The 23,049-nt window shown below is 40.9% G+C and overlaps 1 protein-coding gene and 1 pseudogene across 2 annotated transcripts in view; one reads left to right on the forward strand and one right to left on the reverse strand.

The window, feature by feature from the left end:
• Dennd6a (DENN domain containing 6A) overlaps positions 1 to 23,049 on the forward strand; it is a 58,312-nt gene that overhangs the window by 30,039 nt on the left and 5,224 nt on the right. For both annotated transcript variants that reach the window (XM_021181499.2, XM_029469006.2), the window contains exons 10-15: positions 102 to 224; positions 565 to 660; positions 4,854 to 4,948; positions 9,131 to 9,196; positions 9,427 to 9,491; positions 15,790 to 15,879. In XM_021181499.2, coding sequence (XP_021037158.1) covers positions 102 to 224; positions 565 to 660; positions 4,854 to 4,948; positions 9,131 to 9,196; positions 9,427 to 9,491; positions 15,790 to 15,879 — 535 coding nt within the window. The remainder of the gene's footprint in view (positions 1 to 101; positions 225 to 564; positions 661 to 4,853; positions 4,949 to 9,130; positions 9,197 to 9,426; positions 9,492 to 15,789; positions 15,880 to 23,049) is intronic.
• On the reverse strand, positions 11,384 to 11,892 carry LOC147001661 (small ribosomal subunit protein uS10 pseudogene; annotated as a pseudogene).

The raw sequence follows: 23,049 nt of genomic DNA on the forward strand, positions 1-23,049 counted from the left end.
ATTTGTATCAATGTGAAGTTCTTGGAATGATTATTTAGGAATTTGAAAGGCAAAATTGGATAAATAAATAATAAAGTCTTTGTACTGTGTAAATTTTCTAGGTGTTTCTGCCCAGTTTTTCTTCACAGTCAGATGCTTTGGGAGTTGGTGCTCTTGGGAGAGCCCCTTGTGGTCATGGCGCCGTCGCCGTCAGAATCTTCAGAAACTGTACTGGCTCTTGTTAAGTGAGTGCATTTGGCTCTTGATTCTGATTCTTTCCTTGTGTCCAACCTGTGATGTTCCCCCACTCACAGCATCAGTCCATGCAACAACTTTCTCTGAATATGTGAGAAGATTGAGTCAGGTTCAGTTAGAGCTGAAACCATGTATTTGGTGCTTTGAATAACACACACACGCACACACACACACACACTTCAGTTATATGGAGTTACACCTTGATAAATTTCAATTAATATTAAGAGACCAGTGCTTACATAACACTGAAATAATTTGTCTTTCTGGTATATATCTGGATGTCTCATAGTTGTGGAGTAGAACCTTATTCTGTTTCTTCCTGTTCCACAGCTGTATCTCTCCATTAAAGTACTTTAGTGATTTTCGGCCTTACTTCACGATTCATGATAGTGAATTCAAAGAATATACTACCCGTACTCAAGCTCCGTGAGTAAACACAGTTACTTTTGTTGACTAAGTATTATTTTTATTACCAAGATTTTGTAGAACTGTGTAATATGTTTTATTGTGTAATACAATTTTAATTTAAAATTTTGACTTACTGAGGTTTGGGGAGCTATTGGAAATAATTTAAGATTTGAAGAAAATAATCATATTCTTTCCATTTTAGCTCCAGTTTTATAATTGTTTACCTTCTTTCTTAGCTCGAGTTTTAGAAGAACATACATCATTTCCATTTATTTTCTCTAGTTTTTTATTTCCTGCTAATATAGTATCTGCTGCAGGCTAACTTTGTCTATATTTTTTAAATAGAATTTCTCGTTTTAAAATGTATTTTGTTTTATGTGTAAGCGTGTTTTGTTTGCATGTGTGTCTATGCACCACATGCATGCATGTGCACATGGAAGCCAGAGGGTGTCGGACCCCCTGGAACTGGAGTTACAAGTAGCTGAGGTGCCGTTTGTGTACTAGGAAGTGAACCTGAATGCTCTGGAGAGCAGCCCCTGCTCTTAACCTCTAAGCATCTCTTCAGCTCCCCAGGCTAACGTCTCAGTATCTATCAACATTTTCTTATTTTCATTGGTTGACCTGATTCGTGAGCACTCTGTTGCCCTATTTGTGTGTGGGGGTGGAGGGGGGGGCATGTGGAGAGCACACACACACAAGTATGCACTCTTTTTGTTTTGTTTCTTTTGAGACAGGGTCTTACGTACTGCATGCTGGCCTTGAACTCTCTGTGTAGCTAAGGCTGGCCTTGAGTTTCTGAGCCTCCTGATGCTACCTTCCAACTATGAGGATGGCAGATGTGCTGTTTGTAAGAGAGAATTTCCATACACAGCTCAGACTGGCCTTGAACTTTTGATCCTTCTGCTTCAGCCTTCTCTTTAAATTATCTTCTTTGTTGTTATTTGGTTGGTAGGTTGTTGGTTGGTTTTGTTTAACAGAGTTTTTTCTGTGGCCCTGGCTGTCCTGGAACTCATTCTGTACACCAGGATGGTATCATAACTCAAGCAATCCAACGGTCTCTGCCTCCCAAGTGCTAGGATTCAAGGTGTGTGTCACCACTGCCTAGCTCCTTTAAAATACCTTAATCATGATCCTCTTGTCGCCTAGCTGTGTGGTGTTGTATTTTAGTCTTCTGTGTAGACTTCTTTCTCTGGTGTTCCCTTAAATGTTGATATTATCAAAGACTGTGCTCTGTGTTCCTCTTTCAGACAGATCATTTTTTTCTAAATAGCCTTAACAGTATCCATGGTCTCTGTTAAGACCCTATACTAAAACAAGGAGGTAGCTAAGCAGGTAAAAGCACTTGCCATACAAGCTGTCAAGTGTGAGTTGAAGCCTCAAACACATGTACAGAGCTGGATGTAGTGGAATACATCTGTGGTCTAAGCAGCCCCACAGTTAGATGGTTGGCAGAGACAGGAGAAACCCCTGGGAGCTCTGGGCCAGCCAGCCTGTAGCATGCATTGTGTCAACAGACGGTGAAATACCCAGCTACAGGAAGGTGAAAGGAGTGAACCAACTCCTGAAAACTCTTCAGATACCATCCCCAGCATGCCATAGTACAGGAGAAAGTTTGTTTCTCCCCTCCCCCTCTCCCCTCCCCCTCCTTCTTCCCCTCTCCTTCTCCCTCTCTCTCCTTCCCTCCCTCCTTCCCTCTCTCTTGCTTTTATGCAAACTGCTCTTTCAGACTCTTTTCACTCTCTCACACATTCAATTAACATTTAATTAATTGTAATGAACTTTAAAGATCTTATATTCACTTGGCATGGTAAGTCACTCCTGTAATCTAATCTTAGTGCTTGAGAGGCTGCACAGGAAGACTGTGGAAGAGTTCAGAGTTACCCTGGACTAACTACAGAATCAGAACTCAAAAGCTCCTACAGTAATGACTGCAGTATATCTTTGTACCTTAGATCTTTTCAGCACCCAGATCTCTATCAGTGCTGTTGTTGGTGTTCATGCAGGATGTGACTTACTCCCGTATATCCATTCTTCTTTTTGAGATGGATGCCAATCCCTAGCACTGTTGGCCTGGAACTCACCTTACAGATCAGGTTGTTCTTGAACTTGATTGTGTAGTTCAGGATGGTCTTGAACTACTGATCCTCCTGCCTTTGCTGCCCAGGTGCTGGGATTATACCATGTGCCACCATGCCCAGTTCACAGCTGTGCTTCTAATGCATCCGAAACTAAGCCTGTACTGACTGACTTCTTTTTAGTTCCCTCTTTTTTGTTCTACCCTCCTGTCTGTTGATTTCTTGATAAATAGTATTAGTTTTGACTTAAGTTATCAAAAACGTAGTATTATGTCTTCTTACCATGACCTGCAACAAATCTTAACTAAAGTCTGTCAGTTCATCAACTGAAAATATCTTTTAGCCTGTTTCTTATGTTCTTTCCATAATTCCTTCTTCAGACTCTAGTTTTTCTTTGTCTGCAGTTGCTTTCCCTCCATACAGGGCATTCTCTAAATTTCCCTACATTGATCTGTAGCATTTATGTGGCATACCTCCACTTGATTCTCTGTAACTTCTCTTGGCTTCCAAGATAACATATTCATTTCTGAGTGTACACACTGGGTGCTCTTCTCTTTCTCCTTCCATTCTGCTCAGGAATGCTGAGTGCCTGTAATTGTGTGTGTAGTTTTAGGTAGGGACTGATCCGACCTCACTGTTTGACATGAATATTCGGCATTGCCCTTATAAGCTTCTTTGGAAAACTACTCATCTTTCATGTCTGTTCTCTATCTTTGATAACTCTGTCTTTTAAACCCTGGCAGAGCATATCTTCTTCTTGGGATTGCTGAGCATTTTATTTCCGTTTCAGTGTCTTCTAATTGTTGCCATCATGACTGAGTATGTGTGCCTTGATACCTTTATGCTGTTTAAGAATCATGTCTTTGGAGGACTGGACAAATGACTCAACAGTTAAAAAAGCACTGCTGCTCTTCCAGAGGACCCAAGTCTGATTCCCAGCACCCACATGATGTTCACAACTATCCTTCACTCCAGTTCCAGGGGATCTGATGCTCTCTTCTGATCTTCTGGAGTACCAAGCACACACATGATGTTCACAACTATCCTTCACTCCAGTTCCAGGGGATCCGATGCTCTCTTCTGATCTTCTGGAGTACCAAGCACCCACATGATGTTCACAACTATCCTTCACTCCAGTTCCAGGGGATCTAATGCTCTCTTCTGATCTTCTGGAGTACCAAGCACACACATGATGTTCACAACTATCCTTCACTCCAGTTCCAGGGGATCCGATGCTCTCTTCTGATCTTCTGGAGTACCAAGCACCCACATGATGTTCACAACTATCCTTCACTCCAGTTCCAGGGGATCTAATGCTCTCTTCTGATCTTCTGGAGTACCAAGCACCCACATGATGTTCACAACTATCCTTCACTCCAGTTCCAGGGGATCTAATGCTCTCTTCTGATCTTCTGGAGTACCAAGCACCCACATGATGTTCACAACTATCCTTCACTCCAGTTCCAGGGGATCTAATGCTCTCTTCTGATCTTCTGGATTACCAAGCACACACATGATGTTCACAACTATCCTTCACTCCAGTTCCAGGGGATCTAATGCTCTCTTCTGATCTTCTGGAGTACCAAGCACACACATGATGTTCACAACTATCCTTCACTCCAGTTCCAGGGGATCTAATGCTCTCTTCTGATCTTCTGGAGTACCAAGCACCCACATGATGTTCACAACTATCCTTCACTCCAGTTCCAGGGGATCTGATGCTCTCTTCTGATCTTCTGGAGTACCAAGCACACACATGATGTTCACAACTATCCTTCACTCCAGTTCCAGGGGATCTGATGCTCTCTTCTGATCTTCTGGAGTACCAAGCACACACATGATGTTCACAACTATCCTTCACTCCAGTTCCAGGGGATCTAATGCTCTCTTCTGATCTTCTGGAGTACCAAGCACACACATGATGTGCAGACATATATACAGACAAAGTACACATAAAATAAAATGAATAAATCTAATAAAAAGTCATATGTTTTTTATCTTCATGTGTCTAGTACTGAATATGTTGCCTGTCATTTATGTAATAAGTAAAGGGAGCAATACTCATTATATTGTTCACTCAGAAACTGTCACTTATTCTTCTGTGATTTAATATTTATTTGTCTCATTTTTATACAGGCCCTCAGTCATCTTAGGAGTAACCAACCCCTTTTTTGCTAAAACACTACAGCACTGGCCACACATTATTCGAATAGGAGATCTTAAACCTGCAGGTAATGTGTCTCCTTGGTGTTCAGAGTATGTGACAGAACTGGGTAACTCTCCTTGTGTTTGTCTCTTGCGGTTGACATTGTTGGTAACATTCTTGGAGACAGCCTGGATAAGGGCCTTTGGAAAAGAGTATAGCTTCTCACTAAAATGGGCCTATGTCCTACCCCAAAAGAAAGCCCAAGAAAGCTGGGCGTGGTGGCGCATGCCTTTAATCCTAGCACTTGAGAAGCAGAGGCAGACAGATCTCTGAGTTCAAGGCCAGCTTGGTCTACAGAGTGAGTTCCAGAACAGCCAGGGCTATACAGAGAAACCCTGTCTGAAAAAAACCAAACCAAACCAAAAAATAACAACTACAACAACAACAACAACAACAAAAAAGCCCAAGAAAACTGAGCTTTTTTATTTTATAAACTATATGAAATTGGGGATTCTAGTTTTGCTTGTGAAAAAAATCTTATAGAAAACTGAAATGATAGCCAGATGTCATAGTGCCTATGTATAATTCTAGCACTCAAGAGACTAAGGCAGGAGGACTGTGAGTTCAAGGCCAGCCTGAAGCCTGCACTATATAGTTCCAGGCCAGCATGAATTTCATACTAAAGACCGTACCTCAAAATAAGGAAGGAAAAAAAAAAGCTAGAATTATTCCAGATTTGGCATGAAATTCTCTGTGCTGTTGTATTGATTGAGCAAGTCCTCATAGATTGAACTTTGAGAAAAAGACATACAGTGTTTGGCTTCTTGTAGGAATTTAATAGGTGTTTATTACACGAATAAATGAATTCTGAGATTGGATGTTTACTTTAGATGCCAATTTAATGATTCCCCTAACATTTATCATTAGTTTTCTGAGAGATTCTAATGATAATTTAGGGAACAGCTTACTCTACTCACAAAAGAGATGGGAGGTTTTGTAGCTTAGTGTTTGGTGTATTTTTTTTTTTTTTTGGTTTGTTTGCTTGTTTTTGTGGGGTTTTTTGGTGTTTTTTACTTATCTAGACTTGTGATTTACTGTAATACAATATACTGCTATTTACTTTTCTTTCCTATGAAAAAGGTTCCCTTAGGGATATAGGTAGAAATCATTGATGACATAGTATGATCAAAAAAAGGGAGCTGGGCATGGTGGCACATGTTTTTAATCCCAGGATCCCAGCACTTTCCAGGCAGAGACAAGCAGATCTCTATGAATTCGAAGCTCACCTTGATATTCTTAGCAAGCTTGAGAACTTGTCTCTAAATAAATAAATAAATAAGAAAGAAACAAACAAACAAATGAAAGAAGAAAGAAAGGAAGGAGGGAAGAGAAATCCTCAAAGGCGCTGGAAAGATGGATTAGTGCTTAAAGTCACTTGTTGCTCTTGCATAGGAACTGGGTTTGCTTGTCAGCACTCACTGAGTGACTCACAGCCATCTAGAACTTCGCTTCTAGGGGATGGGATGCCTTCTTCTGATACCTATGGACACCAGGCATACATGCAGGCCAAACACTTATACATGTAAATAGAAATAAATCAGTTGATTAAAAAGGAAGAACTCACCATATTGTTTTCCAGAGTTGTGCAGTAATGAACCTTCTTACTGATAGTATATGAAGATTCCCCATTTTTATATCCTTATTGTTTTCATTATAGCCATTTTTTGTTTTTGTTTTTTGAGACAAGGTCTTTATGTGGCCCTGGATGTCCTGGAACTCACTATGTAAACCAGGGTCAGTTTCTCTGCTAGCTCATTTACCTTACACTGACTTCCCTCCAGCCCCCACCACATGGCTGGCTCTTTACCCTACTCCACTCAGGTTACCATTCCATGCCCTCTTTGATCCTCCTGCCTCTGCTTGTCTCTCTGGTTGCCCAAAGTTCCACCACTTTTGCCCCAGCACTTGGCTGCCAGCTCTTTATTATTACCAATCAGCAGTAAGACAATGCCAAAACATCTCTTTGGCTACTTTAGTCAGTGAAGGTTGCCCAACCTGCATGTGTTTTGGGCAGGTGTGGAAGGAAAAACATTTATAAAAGAAAACCTGGTGATGGGTCACGGAAATGTCGACACCAAATCCTGCCAGCACTTCTCCCTTTGCTGGTACAGAATTAACAATTAAAAATGCAGCATAATACCATGTAAGGAAGATCACCCCAACAGGGTTACAGTTTCTTTTCCCTAGTGATTAATAATGTTGAGTGTATTTACATGAGTCTTTTGTATGCCTTCTTTGGAAATGTTTATTTAAGACTTCTCATCATTGGTTGTCTCAGTTCTTTATATGTCTGGGTGCTGGTCTCTTATCAGACAGGCTTTGTAAATTTTTTACTGTTTTACTCTCTGAGTCCCTGTAATGACAATTTTGGATTTTGGTTTCTTTAAAACACACAGAAATATAAGAATCTGTGCTCTTGTTTTAATCCCAGATAGGGAGATGTGAGGATGCTTTGAAATGACCACAGCATCTGACTTTGATTTACCTCATGCTCTAGCAGTGGCATGGTTTTGCTAGCTACAGATAGTTTCTGCAGTTGTGTGACATTTGGAATTCTGGGAACTTTCTCAGAGAGTATATGAGTGGTAGGGCCTGAGAAGAGGGATTGGTGGTTGTTGATCGTTTAGAGAAGTTGGTTGTGGTTTGTTAGTAGAAGAAACACAAAGAAAGAAATTAGAGTCAGGGATATTTCTAATAACTTTCTCCCCTCTATCTTTGTTTCTCTCCTATCTAGTAGTTGTGGGCTAAAGGGGGTGGGGAGGTGTGGGAAAAAGAAATACCCAAAAAGTAGCAAAGACCAGCTACAGAGCCCCTTTAGGCACAGGTTTTTAGTTTTGATGAAGTTCATTGTATCTAACTTTTCCTTTACTTTTTTTTTGTGGATTGAGAGTCACTTGAATGTGTCTTATGGCACTGTTTGGCTTCTTGAACTCCAGAAGCCAGTGCATATGCTACACAGGCTGTACAGCATCAAACTCTATTGGGGATTCTGGCTTTGAGAACTTAAAACAGAGTTTATAGACCTACAAAAAAGCATACCCTGTAGGCCCCAGAGGGAAGGCATGGCAAAACAGAGTCTGTCTTTTGGGCTCAGGAGTTTATAATTATCCTATTATTGTTGTTGAGTTTGAACACTGGCAGGTAGCACAAGTTGTGCTGGTTTATCTTGGCTCTAATTGTAGAGTGTTCATTTCTAATCAGAAAGTGGATTGGTTTACAACAAGAAAGGTAAAATATTTGGCCTAAGTTAAGATGTATGTACAGATATTCAAAGGTGCATTAAGATGACTCTACTAATGTGAAGGCCCTTGGGCCCTGAATAACTTTGTAAATTAAATATAATCACAGACCTGGATTCTTTCCTTGCATTGGTGCCCTTTCCCAGAGCTGTCTGGCATCCATTTTATGTTTTTAAAACAGTTGAAACTTCTGTGCATGCGAGAAGTGAGTGAGCTCAGGTCCACCTGCCTCTCCTTCCATGGACAGCTAGCACTGGAGCTCTGAGTCTGTCATACACCTGATGAAGTCCCTGAGTCAGAGTGAAGCCTGCTGCACTGCTGGGCTCTTGTCATTTCTCATTTCAAAAAAGAAAAGACAGTATTTTCATTATTACCAAGAACTTAGTGACAATAAGAAATAGGAAACTTGGGCTGGAGAGATAGGTCAGTAGGTAAGAGCACTGGCTGCTCTTCCGAAGGTTCTGAGTTCAATTTTCAGCAACCACATGGTGGCTCACAACCTTCTGCAATGAGATCTGATGGATACTCTCTTCTGCTGTGTCTGGAGACAGCTACAGTGTACTTAATAGTAGTATCTATAATAATAAATCTTTGGGCCGGAGCAAGCAGGGACTGAGTGAGCGGAATTGACAGGAGCGAGCAGAGGTCCTAAAATTCAGTTCCCAACAACCACATGAAGGCTCCCAACCATCTGTACAACTACACTGTACCCTCATACATAAAATAAATAAATCTTAAAAAAAAAAGAAAGAAAAAACAGAAAAGAAATAGGAAACATCCTGCTAAATTATTTCTTTCCCTGGCATTTAGTTTTTGTTGCACATTATGTTTTAGCCATAATATATAGAGCATGTATGATTGTAGCTAAAAGTATTACGATGTTGATGATGGAATTTTGTGCATGGTAAGCAAACATTCTATCACTAAATTACAGCCCAGTTTACAAGAATTTTTGTTTTTTCTTTCAGGTGAAATTCCTAAGCAAGTTAAAGTGAAAAAGCTGAAGAGCCTAAAGACTCTGGACTCTAAACCTGGTATTGCCTCTCTCATTGTATCTCCTTGTGTGACAGTGCATGTGTGGAGGCCAGAGGGCAGTCTGGGAGAGGTGTCTCTCTCTCTCTCTACCGTGGATTCTAGAGATGGCAGTCATGGAGTGTGGCTTGCACAATCCCTGCTCAGTCAGTTTGTTGGCCCGTACTTTTATTAATTTTAAGTATATACTCACCTAGGTTGTTGGCTTTTTCTGTTTATCTTCTTTTCTTAGGAGTTTATACTTCTTACAAGCCATATCTAAACAGAGATGAGGAGATCATAAAACAACTTCAGAAGGTAAATAGCTGCTCATATTATTAATTATTTTTTAAAAGATTTATTTATTATATGTAAGTACACTGTAGCTGTCTTCAGACACCCCAGAAGAGGGCATCAGATCTCATTACAAATGGTTCTGAGCCACCATGTGGTTGCTGGGATTTGAACTCAGGACCTTTGGAAGAGCAGTCACTGCTCTTAACTGCTGAGCCATCTCTCCAGCCCCCCATATTATTCATTTAAATCTCCTCCTGGAGCTATGTAATATTTAGTCAGACAGTGTGTGGTTCTTGTTTTATTATTGTTGTTTGTTTTTATATAATAATGTGAAGTTGAACTTGACTTTTTAAACCCTATGCTGCTGATTGAGCCTCATGCATGCTAGGCAAAGGCTTTACCATTGACACATATCCCTAGCTTAGAATCTTAGTTTTTCTTCTTTTAGCCCTGGCTGGCTTAGAACTTACTATGCAGACCAGGCTGGTCTTGAATTTGTAATCTCCCTGCTTCTGCCTCCTAAGTACTGTATTACAGGCATGTGCCATCTTTTTTTTTTTTTTTTTAAACAGATATGAAACAGTGTTATTGCCCACTGGCTGGAGTTTCCTTGCTGTTTGTTTGCTTGTTTGTTTTTAAGATTTATTTATTTGTTATGTGTAAGTACACATAATAAAGCCTTCTGACACCAGAAGAGGGCACCAGATCTTGTAATGGATGGTTGTGAGCCACCATGTGGTTGTTGGGATTTGAACTCAGGACCTTTGGAAGAGCAGTAGGTGCTCTTACCCGCTGATCCACCTCACCAGCCCTTTTTTTAAAATATTTTTTATTAGGTATTTTCCTCATTTACATTTCCAATGCTATCCCAAAAGTCCCCCATACCCTCCCCCTCATTCCCCCCTCCCCCACTCCCACTTTTTGGCCCTGGCATTCCCCTGTACTGGGGCATATAAAGTTTGCAAGTCCAATGGGCCTCTCTTTCCAGTGATGGCTGACTAGGCCATCTTTCGATACATACACAGCTAGAGTCAAGAGCTCCGGGGGTTACTGCTTAGTTCATAATGTTGTTCCAGCTATAGGGTTGCAGATCCCTTTAGCTCCTTGGGTACTTCCTCCAGCTCCTCCATTGGGGGCCCTGTGATCCATCCAATAGCTGACTGTGAGCATCCACTTCTGTGTTTGCTAGGCCCCGGCATCATCTCACAGATCTAGCTTTTGATAGCTGGCCTTAATTCATTCTTCTTGAGTTTCATGTGTTTTGCAACTTGTAACTTATACCTTGGGTATTCTAAGTTTCTGGGCTAATATCCACTTATCAGTGAGTACATATCATTTGAGTTCTTTTGTGATTGGGTTACCTCACTCAGGATAATGCCCTCCAGGTCCAACCAGTTGCCTAGGAATTTCATAAATTCATTCTTTTTAATAGCTGAGTAGTATTCCATTGTGTAAATGGACCACATTTTTTTAATCCATTCCTCTGTTGAGGGGCATCTGGGTTCTTTCCAGCTTCTGGCTATTATAAATAAGGCTGCTATGAACATAGTGGAGCAAGTTTTCTTTCTTACTAGTTGGAACATCTTCTGGATATATGCCCAAGAGAGGTATTGCAGGATCCTCCAGTAGTACCATGTCCAATTTTCTGAGGAACCGCCAGACTGATTTCCAGAGTGGTTGTACAAGCTTGCAATCCCACCAACAATGGAGGAGTGTTCCTCTTTCTCTACATCCTCACCAGCATCTGCTGTCACCTAAATTTTTGATCTTAGCCATTCTGACTGGTGTGAGATGGAATCTCAGGGTTGTTTTGATTTGCATTTCCCTGATGATTGAGGATGCTGAACATTTTATCAGGTGTTTCTCAGCCATTCGGTATTCCTCAGGTGAGAATTCTTTGTTTATCTCTGAGCCCCATTTTTTTTTTTTTTTGACTATTAAGTCGATTTATTCAGTTGTCTTAGGCATCTGCAATGGTGACTTCAACCTCAACTCCCGGCTCAATACTGATGGAAGTAATCTGCTTAACAATCTCAGAAGGACTATGTAAATCAATGAGTCGCTTGTGGATCCTCATCTGGAATCGATCCCAGGTCTTGGAACCTTCACCACAAGGTGTTTTTCTGGTAGTGATTCTCAAAGTCTTGGTAGGCATGCGCACCGGTCCTTTCACTTTCAGATTCTTTTCCTTGGCGCCTCTGATCAAGTCCGCACAAACCTTCTCCAGCTACTTCACGTTGCGGCTGGTGAGCATGATTCGAATTCGGTGAATCGCCACTTCGGGCGTCTTTCCGGTATCTTTAAATGCCATGGCTGAGGCGCGGCTTCCTGACCGACTTGTTCCTCAGCAGGAGCGAACAGCGGTGAGTCAGGACGGAGCAGGCTGGCTGAGCTCCTCAAAGCGCACCGCCAGGGCTCAGAAAGGAGCGAGCCCCATTTTTTAATGGGGTTATTTGATTTTCTGGAGTCCACTTTCTTGAGTTTTTTATATATATTGGATATTAGTCCCCTATCTGATTTAGGATAGGTAAAGATCCTTTCTCAATCTGTTGGTGGCCTTTTTGTCTTATTGACAGTATCTTTTGGTACAGAAGCTTTGCAGTTTCATGAGGTCCCATTTGTCAATTCTCGATTTTACAGCACAAGCCATTGCTGTTCTATTCAGGAATTTCCCCCCTGTACCCATATCTTAGAGGCTTTTCCCCACTTTCTCCTCTATAAGTGTCAGTGTCTCTGGTTTTATGTGGAGCTCCTTGATCCACTTAGATTTGACCTTAGTACAAGGAGATAGGAATGGATCAATTCGCATTATTCTACATGATAAACACCAGTTGTGCCAGCACCATTTGTTGAAAATGCTGTCTTTTTTCCACTGGGTGGTTTTAGCTCCCTTGTCGAAGATCAAGTGACCATAGGTGTGTGGGTTCATTTCTGGGTCTTCAATTCTATTCCATTGGTCTACTTGTCTGTCACTATACCAGTACCATGCCGTTTTTATCACAATTGCTCTGTAGTAAAGCTGTAGGCCAGGCATGGAGATTCCACCAGAGGTTCTTTTATCCTTGAGAAGAGTTTTTGCTATCCTAGGTTTTTTGTTATTCCAGATGAATTTGCAGATTGCTCTTTCTAATTCGTTGAAGAATTGAGTTGGAATTTTGATGTTGATTGCATTGAATCTGTAGATTGCTTTTGGCAAGAGAGCCATTTTTACAATGTTGATCCTGCCAATCCATGAGCATGGGAGATCTTTCCATCTTCTGAGATCTTCTTTAATTTCTTTCTTCAGAGACTTGAAGTTCTTATCATACAGATCTTTCACTTCCTTAGAGTCATCTTCTGAGATCTTCTTTAATTTCTTTCTTCAGAGACTTGAAGTTCTTATCATACAGATCTTTCACTTCCTTAGTTAGAGTCACGCCAAGGTATTTTATATTGTTTGTGACTATTGAGAAGGGTGTTGTTTCCCTAATTTCTTTCTCAGCCTGTTTATTCTTTTTGTAGAGAAAGGCCATTGACTTGTTTGAGTTACTTTTATATCCAGCTACTTCACCGAAGCTGTTTATCAGGTTTAGGAGTTCTCTGGTGGAATTTTTAGGGTCACTTATATATACTATCATATCATCTGCAAAAAGTGATATTTTGACTTCTTCCTTTCCAATTTGTATCCCCTTGATCTCCTTTTGTTGTTGAATTGCTCTGGCTAGGACTTCAAGTTCAATGTTGAATAGGTAGGGAGAAAGTGGGCAGCCTGTCTAGTCCCTGATTTTAGTGGGATTGCTTCCAGCTTCTCACCATTTACTTTGATGTTGGCTACTGGTTTGCTGTAGACTGCTTTTATCATGTTTAGGTATGGGCCTTGAATTCCTGATCTTTCCAAGACTTTTATCATGAATGGGTGTTGGATATTGTCAAATGCTTTCTCCGCATCTAATGAGATGATCATGTGGTTTTTGTCTTTGAGTTTGTTTATATAATGGATTACGTTGATGGATTTCCATATATTAAACCATCCCTGCATCCCTGGAATAAAACCCTCTTGGTCAGGATGGATGATTGTTTTTTTTTTTTTTTTTTTTTTTTTTTTTTTAGTTTTTCGAGACAGGGTTTCTCTGTATAGCTCTGGCTGTCCTGGAACTCACTTTGTAGACCAGGCTGGCCTCGAACTCAGAAATCCGCCTGCCTCTGCCTCCCGAGTGCTGGGATTAAAGGCGTGCGCCACCACGCCCGGCTATGGATGATTGTTTTAATGTGTTCTTGGATTCGGTTAGCGAGAATTTTATTGAGTATTTTTGCATCCATATTCATAAGGGAAATTAGTCTGAAATTCTCTGTCTTTGTTGGGTCTTTCTGTGGTTTAGGTATCAGAGTAATTGTGGCTTCATAGAATGTGTTGGGTAGAGTACCTTCTGTTTCTATTTTGTGGAATAGTTTGTGCGGAACTGGAATTAGATCTTCTTTGAAGGCGTGATAGAACTCTGCACTAAGGCATGTGCAATCTTGCCTTGACTTGCATTATCTTTCAAAAATTAAAAAAATCTCTGTGTGTTTGTGTGTGTGTGCGTATGAAATTCTCTCTTTCCACCTTTTATTTGGGTTCCAGGGGAAAATACCTTTACTCACTGTGGCATCTTGCTAGCTCTGATGCACACCTCACCCCCGAATCACTTTTAAATCCAACCTTAGGTTTGTATGTTTTGCTCAAACTTGTAGTATTAGCCCTAGGAAACTTGAGACGGAAGGATCTAAGTTCTAGACCTATCAGGCCCTTGTCTCAAAAGTAGACACATAGGTATGGTGAGATGACTCACCAGGTGATGGCGTTTGCTGCCAAGCTGACAACCCAGTTCAGTGTCTGGGGAGGACCCACATGCTGTAAGAGAGAGGAGAAAACTAGCTCCCACAAATAGCCCTCCACATATTTTGCAGTGGTATATGTGTGCTTCTTCCCACTTCCCCAGTCATACACACACACTGCTACATACAAAATAAATGTATAAACCTGAGTTGTCTCAGGATTTCCATAATAAAGACAGAACTGACTCCTGCATGTTGTCCTCTGATCTATACAACCACTCCTTGGCACACATGTGCACACGCACACATACAAATGTATTGACCAAGCCAGCTCAGTCAACAGGATCTCAAGGGAGGGAGTGAAGATTGAAAAAGAAGAAAAACAGAGCAAATGCTCACAGACTCCAGCCAGTGCTGAGGCTGAAGCAGCTTTCTGTCTCAGCAGCCTGCTCTATAGCATTCCAGGTCCATCCGAAAAACACGGTCAGCCCTTAGAGCAAAGACTAAAAAAGTCATCAAGGGAAGTAGTAGACAAGGCGGTCACACAGGACAGTAAGTAAGTAAAGCGTAAGCAAAGGATCACACAGGCAACGATGCAGGAAAGCAGCACACAAAGCCCCGGGGTCACTGGTTCTCACATCCCGATCTGAGCCCAGTGACAGATGCCAAAGTTCTACAAGTGGCACCAAAAGCTCTCAACAATGTAAGTAATTTTTTTTTAATTTAAAATTAATCAAAAGACAAGGGGCTGCAAAGATGGTTCAGTTGGTAAGGTGCACACACACATAATCAAGATACCAGCGCATAGACTTGAGTGTTGGCTCTGTAGATATGGGAAAATGCCAGTCATTCTGGAAACCTAGACATTGTGAAAATATCACTAACAGTAAGAGAAAAATTGGGGGGCTTCTTGTTTTAAGATATGTTAGTAGTATTAATATAATGTATGTAAAATAAAGATTATTTTCATTGTGAAGTGATGCTCTTAAGTATGTGATAAATGATATTAATACATGTATGTTCTTGGGTTTTACTCAGGATTTTTCAATTAAATTTATATTTGAATGATAAATGCAAATACTATGGTCTTTTGATACATGTATATATTGTATCATCTTTTGTCAGGTTAAAGAATCCCATTTCTTCAAACACTTATCATTTCTTTGTAGTGAAAACATTTAAAATCCTTTCTTCTGTTTTTTTTTTTTTAGATATTTAGTACATAAATATTCTATGATTACCCTGCTGTACAATAAGAACACACCAAAATTGCTTGCTCCTGTAAAGCTGTAACTTAGTACAGTTACAGTTAAGCTTTCTCTCCCCAGCCTTCAGCTAAAGCTTCCTTTTACAAAATTTACAAAATGAACTTAAAATTAAATTATTTCAATATAACACTCTAAGTATTTTGGTTGGTTGGTTGGTTGGTACTAAATTTAAATGTCTAGTTACAAAGTAGTTGGAGTTGGTTGTTATCTTAAATTTCCTGACACTAAAATATGGATTTCCATTTTCTTCTCACAAGGGTATACAGCAGAAGCGTCCTTCTGAGGCCCAAAGCGTTATACTCCGGCGCTATTTTTTGGAACTAACACAAAGTTTCATCATTCCATTAGTAAGTTATTAATCTTAATGATTTACTGAGCATGTATAAATGTGATTCCCATTTTTCAATCTTAACTTATATGCTTTGCCAATTAATGGGTTTAGTGATTTACAATCCAGCCACTTAGGAGAAGTGTGGATTCCTGGCTCCAGTTCACTTGTAAGTAGTAGTTCACTAAGGAAGTAGGTAAGTCATCTGCCTTCAGTCTGCTTGTCCTTGAGATAGGCCTGATTCTATGGTCCCTAAATAACTTTGAAGTTCATTAATGCATTTTTTGAAGTAGGGTTGGAGCTTATTAAGAGATGGACAGTATACATTACAAGCACTAGGTTTAAGAGAAAGAAGAACAATCAGAAAGATCCCTGAGAACATGGTCATAGGCTTCTTGAAGGGTAGTCACACATTATAAGTCTTTATTGAGATACTAATACAGTTTTTATTCTTTTTTTATTCACCATTCTTTTGAAATAGACACAGAATTGTCTGCATTGCTTTTTTATTTCTGTGATAAGAGACTATGGCCAAGGCAATGTATACAACAAAAGTTTATTTGAGCTTATAGTTGCAGAGGGTTAGAGTCTGTGACCATCATGGTGGGGGCATGGCAGCATGCATGACGTCACAGTGCTGGAGCAATAGCTAAGAGCCTAAGTCTTGATTCACAGTCTTGAGACAGAGAAAGCTAACTGGGAATGGCCTGAGCTTTCAAAGCTCAAGCTAACCCTCAGTGATACTTCTTCCAACAAGGCCATACCTCCTACTACTTCCCAAATGTTTCCACCAGTGGGGGTAAGTATTTAAATATATGAGCCTATTCTCATTCAAACCTCCACCATCCAGAATGCATAGAGTTAAAGTGATTGGGGTAGGGTGGTAGTGAAGGGAGGGTGGTGCAAGGATCCATCCCAAGGCCTTGCCCTTGCAAAGCAAAGACTCTGCCATTGAGCTACATCCTACACTACACTTCGGAGGTGGAGAGCATGAGAAAGTTGAGCACAAAACAATAAAATTCAATCCGTAATTCCAGGTGATAAACATTCCAAGATACCTTTGATATGAAACTTGACGATCCATGGTGATTACCTAATAATCCCAGCACTTACAATATAGGAACAGCAGGATTGTTGAAAATCAGAGGCCAGTCAAGGGCCCAGAGTGCATTCCTGCCTCAAAACCACCAACAAAAAACCAAAACCAAAAACCACCACTACCACCAACAAAAAGCCCCTCAACAACACTGAAAAGGCCTTGTATTGCAAAAGCAAGAGCAGGTTTGTTTATGAACTTCACAATGGTGCGGGTGGCTGTATCTTCATTCGTATTTGTTATGTAAGAACCAGTAGTCAAGTATAGTCTCCCCTGTCTGTCTCTGTCTCTGTCTCTCTCCCTCTCTCTCCCTTCTATCGGTCCTTTCTTCCCTCCCTTCTATCTGTCCTTTCTTTCCTCCTTAGCGTTGGCTGGCATGGAACCCACTATGCAGATCAGCCTGGCTCCAATTTGTGGCAGTCTTTTTGAGTGTCTGCCTTGTGAGTGCTGGTATTATGTGTGCCACCACACCTTTCTAAATGTAGTGTTTATTAGGTGCCCCAAAGCCCATTAAAGACTATTAAAGTTGTATCACCATAAAGCCACAAAATTCTCAGTTCAAATGGAGGATTTAGTTTTGCTCATAATTTCAGACAGAGACTTGAGTGAAAGGTCAGACTGTCCACTGTTTTAGGCTTGAAGCAAGGTAGTCTGTCACAGCAGTGTGAACCTGTAGCAGAGGCTGCACACTTTGTGAGAAAGGGACAAGGTTTCCCATCCAGGGTTGTCCTGTCTGTGACCTCTTGTAAGGTCCTACCTCTTCCTAGCTCATTCCATACAAGTTTAGCAGTGGATTAACCCATTGATGACTTTAGTGTTTCTGTCATTCACTCACCTCTCAGTTGTACCCCAGCTAGGGAACCAAGCTTTAACAGAGAGTCTTTGGTAGGATGCTTTATACCAATCACAGAAACCCTTACAGTAGTGAGTTTAATACCAGTGCTTCATTTTTAGAAACCGAAGGGTTTCCACTGAATCAGTTTGTTTTGTTTTTCAAGATATGGTTTCTCTGTGTAGCCCTGGCTATCCTCAAACTAATAACTCTGTAGACCACAGAGATCTCCCTGCCTTTGCTTCCCAAGTGCTCGGACTAAAGATTTTAGTGGGATTTTAACTTTGGGATTAAAGACCGCCCAGCTAACTGAATTAATTTTTAAATTCCTATGAACATCTTGACTCGTGTGTCAAGGTTGTTTTTACCAGATGCTTATGTCACGTAACCACAGACAGTTTACTACCAAACTGCTGCATTAGATGTCAGTCAGCACGCAGACCGTTTATCCTAGAGGTATAATAGACACTTTTGGTGATTGTTCTTTTTTGTATGGTTGATTTTTGAGACAGCGTCTCTCTGTGTAGATCTGACTGTCCTGAACTCACAGAGATTCTCCTGTCTCTGCCTCCTAAATGCTGGGAATAAAGGCATGTGCTTTGGTGATTGTTCTATGGATTTATGGTACAGCATCCATAGAACAAATCATTACAAGTGGTGCAGATACCCAAGGATCAGGTCAGGTTTGTGTTAGCTATTACAGGTTCTGATATAAATCCCCACAATATGTGCAAAGCTGGGTCCAGTTCTTCATCAGAAATTACTGGTGGGGGATGTCAGATGCAGCAAAGAGAACCTGCCCCTTTGATCATGGTGCTGTTGTCTTACTGAGAAGAGCTGTACACACTCTTCAGGAGGAAGCTCTTGAGTAGGTGGGTAGGAGGTGTTTTCTGCATGATTCAGCCAATCCCATTCTTTCCTTCTCTTAAACACCATCTTCTTCAGACTAGGAGCTCTTGTTTCCTCCAGTAATGTGAGGATCTACTTCAGAAGATTTCTCTGTGTCTGCTACCTGGGAGTGAGGAGGCTGCTCTAGTAAGAGCGGTGGCTCCTTTCTATCAGATTTATCCTAGGTTCCCTTAAGAATTTGTCTACATCACCCTTATAAATAGAAGCCAAGGCTGGAACTTTGTTCCTGTCTCCCTTACTGCTGAGGTATACCAGCAGTCCCGCAGGTTGCTCTCTTATTAAAGCACTATCTGCTCTGTGACAGGGACCCAGAGGGCAGAAGTATCTCTCTGGTCAGGGTCAGTGAAGGGGAATTGGACTCTAGTGGCTTGCCCTGATGTTGCTTGTATTCTAATGCTACTATTGGTTCCTCAAGGTCTTGTTGCCCCAGAGATAAGAGAGTCCTCATATAGACCCAAGTGACGCTATGTGACCTTGCCCCAAGTTATTTCTGATTGTTGACTAAAGATGCCAATAGCCAATAGTCAAGAGACATAGGCAGGTTTAGGGTTTCTGGGCCTGTGGGGTGAGAGGAGAACCACAAAGGAGAGAAAGGAAGAGGAGAAAAAAGTCCATGGGTTAGGGGTTGTGAAAACATGGCCCCAAAGTCTGGCCATATAGAGTTAAGAGCAGCCCAGATGAAACATGGTAAGTAATAACTCAGGGTTATCTATTAAAAACTAGATTCTAGCAGCATAGAGGGTAGATATCTGCCCAGCTCTTGTGCTGTTTAAGGTTTATTATAAGTAATAAAAGTTATGTATGTCTTTTATCTGTAAAATAAATGATCAAAGGTGGAGTAACACCCCTCTCCCCCGCCCCAGGATTGGAATTAAAAATGATTACAACAGTGCACTGTTTTGGCCCAAGTGGGTCAAAGCAGGGAGTACCTGTGTCTTGGTACATACATTTTTTCTGAACTAGCCTGTGGTGAGATTTTATATCATGCCTGAGTTTTGTACCTTAAGAGGTCGCCCTAGAGTTTCTGTCTCTACTGTTTGTTTGTTTTTGTTTTGTTTGAGACAGAATCTCACTATGTAGCCCTGGCTGACCTGAAAATCATATGTAGATTAGGATGGCCTCCAACTCAATAGCAATATACTTGCTTCTGCCTCTCAAGTCCTGGGATTAAAGACATGTGCTACCATACCTGGCTGATACTGGTTTTTTTTTTTTTGTGTGTGTGTGTGTGGGGGGGGGGGTTGTTTTTGGTTTTTTTTTTTTTTTTTTGAACAGGTGGATACCATATCCAGGAAGCTCTATAACTCTGAAAAGGAACCTTAGCACATCCTCCTTCTGATGTCGGGTGGCCTTTAACTATTTATTGAATAAACAACTAGATAATACAACCATTCTAAGAAACTTAGCGGAGTGAGATATAAATATCAGCAGTATGACAGACAGTGTCTTGGTCTGGAAATTGCATCATTACCTTTATGTAGTTGCTATAGAATCTACAAATGTTACATGAAAGCAACCTGAAGATCTTTGATGTTCATTTTTAGAAAGAAAGTATTCTTTCTTGTTTTGGGGATAGAATTTTGATCCATTTAAACCTGTGTTATGCTGAAGCTATAATTCAGTGGTACAATAAGCATTAGTGAGACCTTGGATTTGAGGCCTAGAATCAAACTACATTTTTTTTTTTTTTTTTTTTTTTTTGTACTTAGCATAGGCTAAGTACCACTTGAGATTCACTTCTGTATTCCTAGCACTCAGGAGGCTGAAGCAGGATTGTCACAAGTTGAAAGTTAGCCAAGGCTGATGCTGTCTCACAGACAAAAAACAAACAACTCGCACAACAAACCAATCAAAATGCAGAGCTGTGGAGCCCAAATCCACAACACAGTTCCTCCACGGTGTGTGGAGGTTATAGCTTAGGGATCATTGTGTAAGAGGGAGTAGAAAGAGTTTAAGATCCAGAGAAACAGGAAGTTTGCTGTGAGATTTTATCTTTTAGAAACATCAGAGGCTACCTACACCCATGAAATCTCACCAGTGTGGCTGCCTAAATGTGACGGGAACAGTGACAGTGACAGCACTAGTAGGCATGCTCACGTGGGAGAGAAGACAAAACTGTAGGCAACTAAGGAATGATGAGCGTGGGAGACATGGTCTTCCCTAGGGAAGGGCACACCAGCTGGTTATCCAGTACCAGGTAGTCAGTCAGACCTGAACACTTACAAACAAGTACTAGTATACAGGCAGAACAGGTACACACACACACACACACACACACACAAAGCTAAAGAGGCCATGAATTTGAAAAGACACAGGGTGAGCTGGTAGTTATATATAGGTTTGGGAGGACGAAAGAGAAATGGGGAAATGATGTAATTATAATCTCAATTTAAACAAATAGCAACAATTGAACTCAAGTTCAAATAAGAGTCTGGCTAGGTTGCTTTTTGAAGCTTCAGTTTCCCAGCAGTTTCCTTAGCACAACATGTTTCAAGGATTACAAGAGATGAAGCATCTACAGTGTTACATATATTTTCTGACATAGCATGTTTAATAATTGTCATTAAAACTATATGTGGCTGGAAAGATGGCTATGCAGTTAGAAGCACTTGTTGCTCTTGCTAAGGACCAGAGTTCTGTCCCAGCCATCCATTTTTAGAGGTTCAAAACTGCCTGTTGTTCTAACTTTAGGGCATTCAGCACCCTCTTCCGGTATCTATGAGTGTTCTCTCTCTCTCTCATTCACTCACACACACACACAAATAAGAATTTTAAAAATTAATCTTTAAAATATATATGAGCGGGAGGCAGAGGTAGACAGATCTCTGTATTAGAGGCCAGCCTGGTTTACAGGGCAAGTGCCAGGACAGCCAGGGCTACACAGAGAAGATGGATGGATGGATGGATGGATGGATGGATGGATGGATGGATGGATGAATGGATTTAGAGCCAGATAAGAGTAGCATAGTCCTATAATTACAATTGGTGGTAGGAGGATCATGAGTTCAGGGATAGCTAGGAGTATATAGCCAGACCCCATCTCAACAAAACAAGCAAGAGCTGTTGAGAGGGCTTGGAAGTAAAGGCAGTTGCTGTATAAGCCTGGCAACTCGTTCAATCCCTGAGGCCTGGATGAAGACGGAAGAAGAGAACCAGCTCCGGAGTTGTCCTCTGACTTCCACGTGTGTGCTGGGCACTTAAACCCATATGTCATACACTCACACACAGATTATTATCAACAGACAAAATTATGAACTGGGCACAGTGCCATGTACCAGCTACTTGGGAACCTAAGGTGGAAGGATAACTTGAAGCCATGAGTTCAAGATCAGCTTTGGCAATACAACAAGCCACCCATCTCAGAAAGAAAGACAGCAAAACTAAAAGTAGTCTGTTTTGAGTGTCCAAGCCTTAGTTAAATTTTGTTGAAACATGACTTCCCAATTCATTTTAACTGGAGCAGTCTTTTGTAGGAAATGGTGAAAGCATTGAAGGTGTGTGTGTGTGTGTGTGTGGGTGAGAATAAATGAATATAATTACTTAAAATTATTAAAAAACAAAACACCTGGGCTCACTTTTTCCTTTTATATATCCACAAGACCTATCACTTTTATGATTCCATGAAGCATGAAGTTTTTTTACCTTACCAACAAGCAAGTGATTAATTAGTTCTGCAGTAGACACCAGCAAGGTATCCTTTAATCTAGTTCTGATGATAATCTACCTGGCTATAGCTTCAGATCCCAAATGCTGAGGGCTGGGTTCTTGATGATGCTCTATTGCATGTTAGATGCCAATCACAAGCTCTAGTCTGTGATTACTGATCCATTCTAAATCCCATAATCCCCTTCTTGGGGTTTCACTAATTTACTTGAATGACTCAGGGAAACACTGATGTTAGCTGGTTTATTATACAGAGCATTACAAAGAGTACAGATAGATAGGATGAGGTATGAAGGGAGAGACTAAAGCTTGCACGATGTCTCTGAATGTGCCACCGCTATGAATGCCAGGGTTCTACCTTAGAACTCTTTAACCCATGTCTTTTGGGATGCTACAGAGACTTCCTTGCATAAGCATGGCTGAAGCCTGGGTATCCGTGTTCACTGTTACTGATGCAGTGGGTGGTGGGAGTCAACAGAGCCTGTCTGGCAGACTCCTCCTTGAAGTTGTGATCCAGACCCTTTCTGACCAGATAGATTAGAGAACTCCTGGCTAGCAACTTGTATGTAGAAAGGCCATGGAAGACTTAAGAGATCTTTGTTACGTACTATGGGAGTGAAAATCTGGTTTCTATGAACTGCCTGTAGTAAGGAGTTACAAGTTTCACACAGAAACTGGGTGAAAAAAGG

This window comes from Mus caroli, unplaced genomic scaffold (assembly GCF_978045245.1).
Source record: "Mus caroli unplaced genomic scaffold, Mus_caroli_1 scaffold_12, whole genome shotgun sequence".
Taxonomy (NCBI): domain Eukaryota; kingdom Metazoa; phylum Chordata; class Mammalia; order Rodentia; family Muridae; genus Mus; species Mus caroli.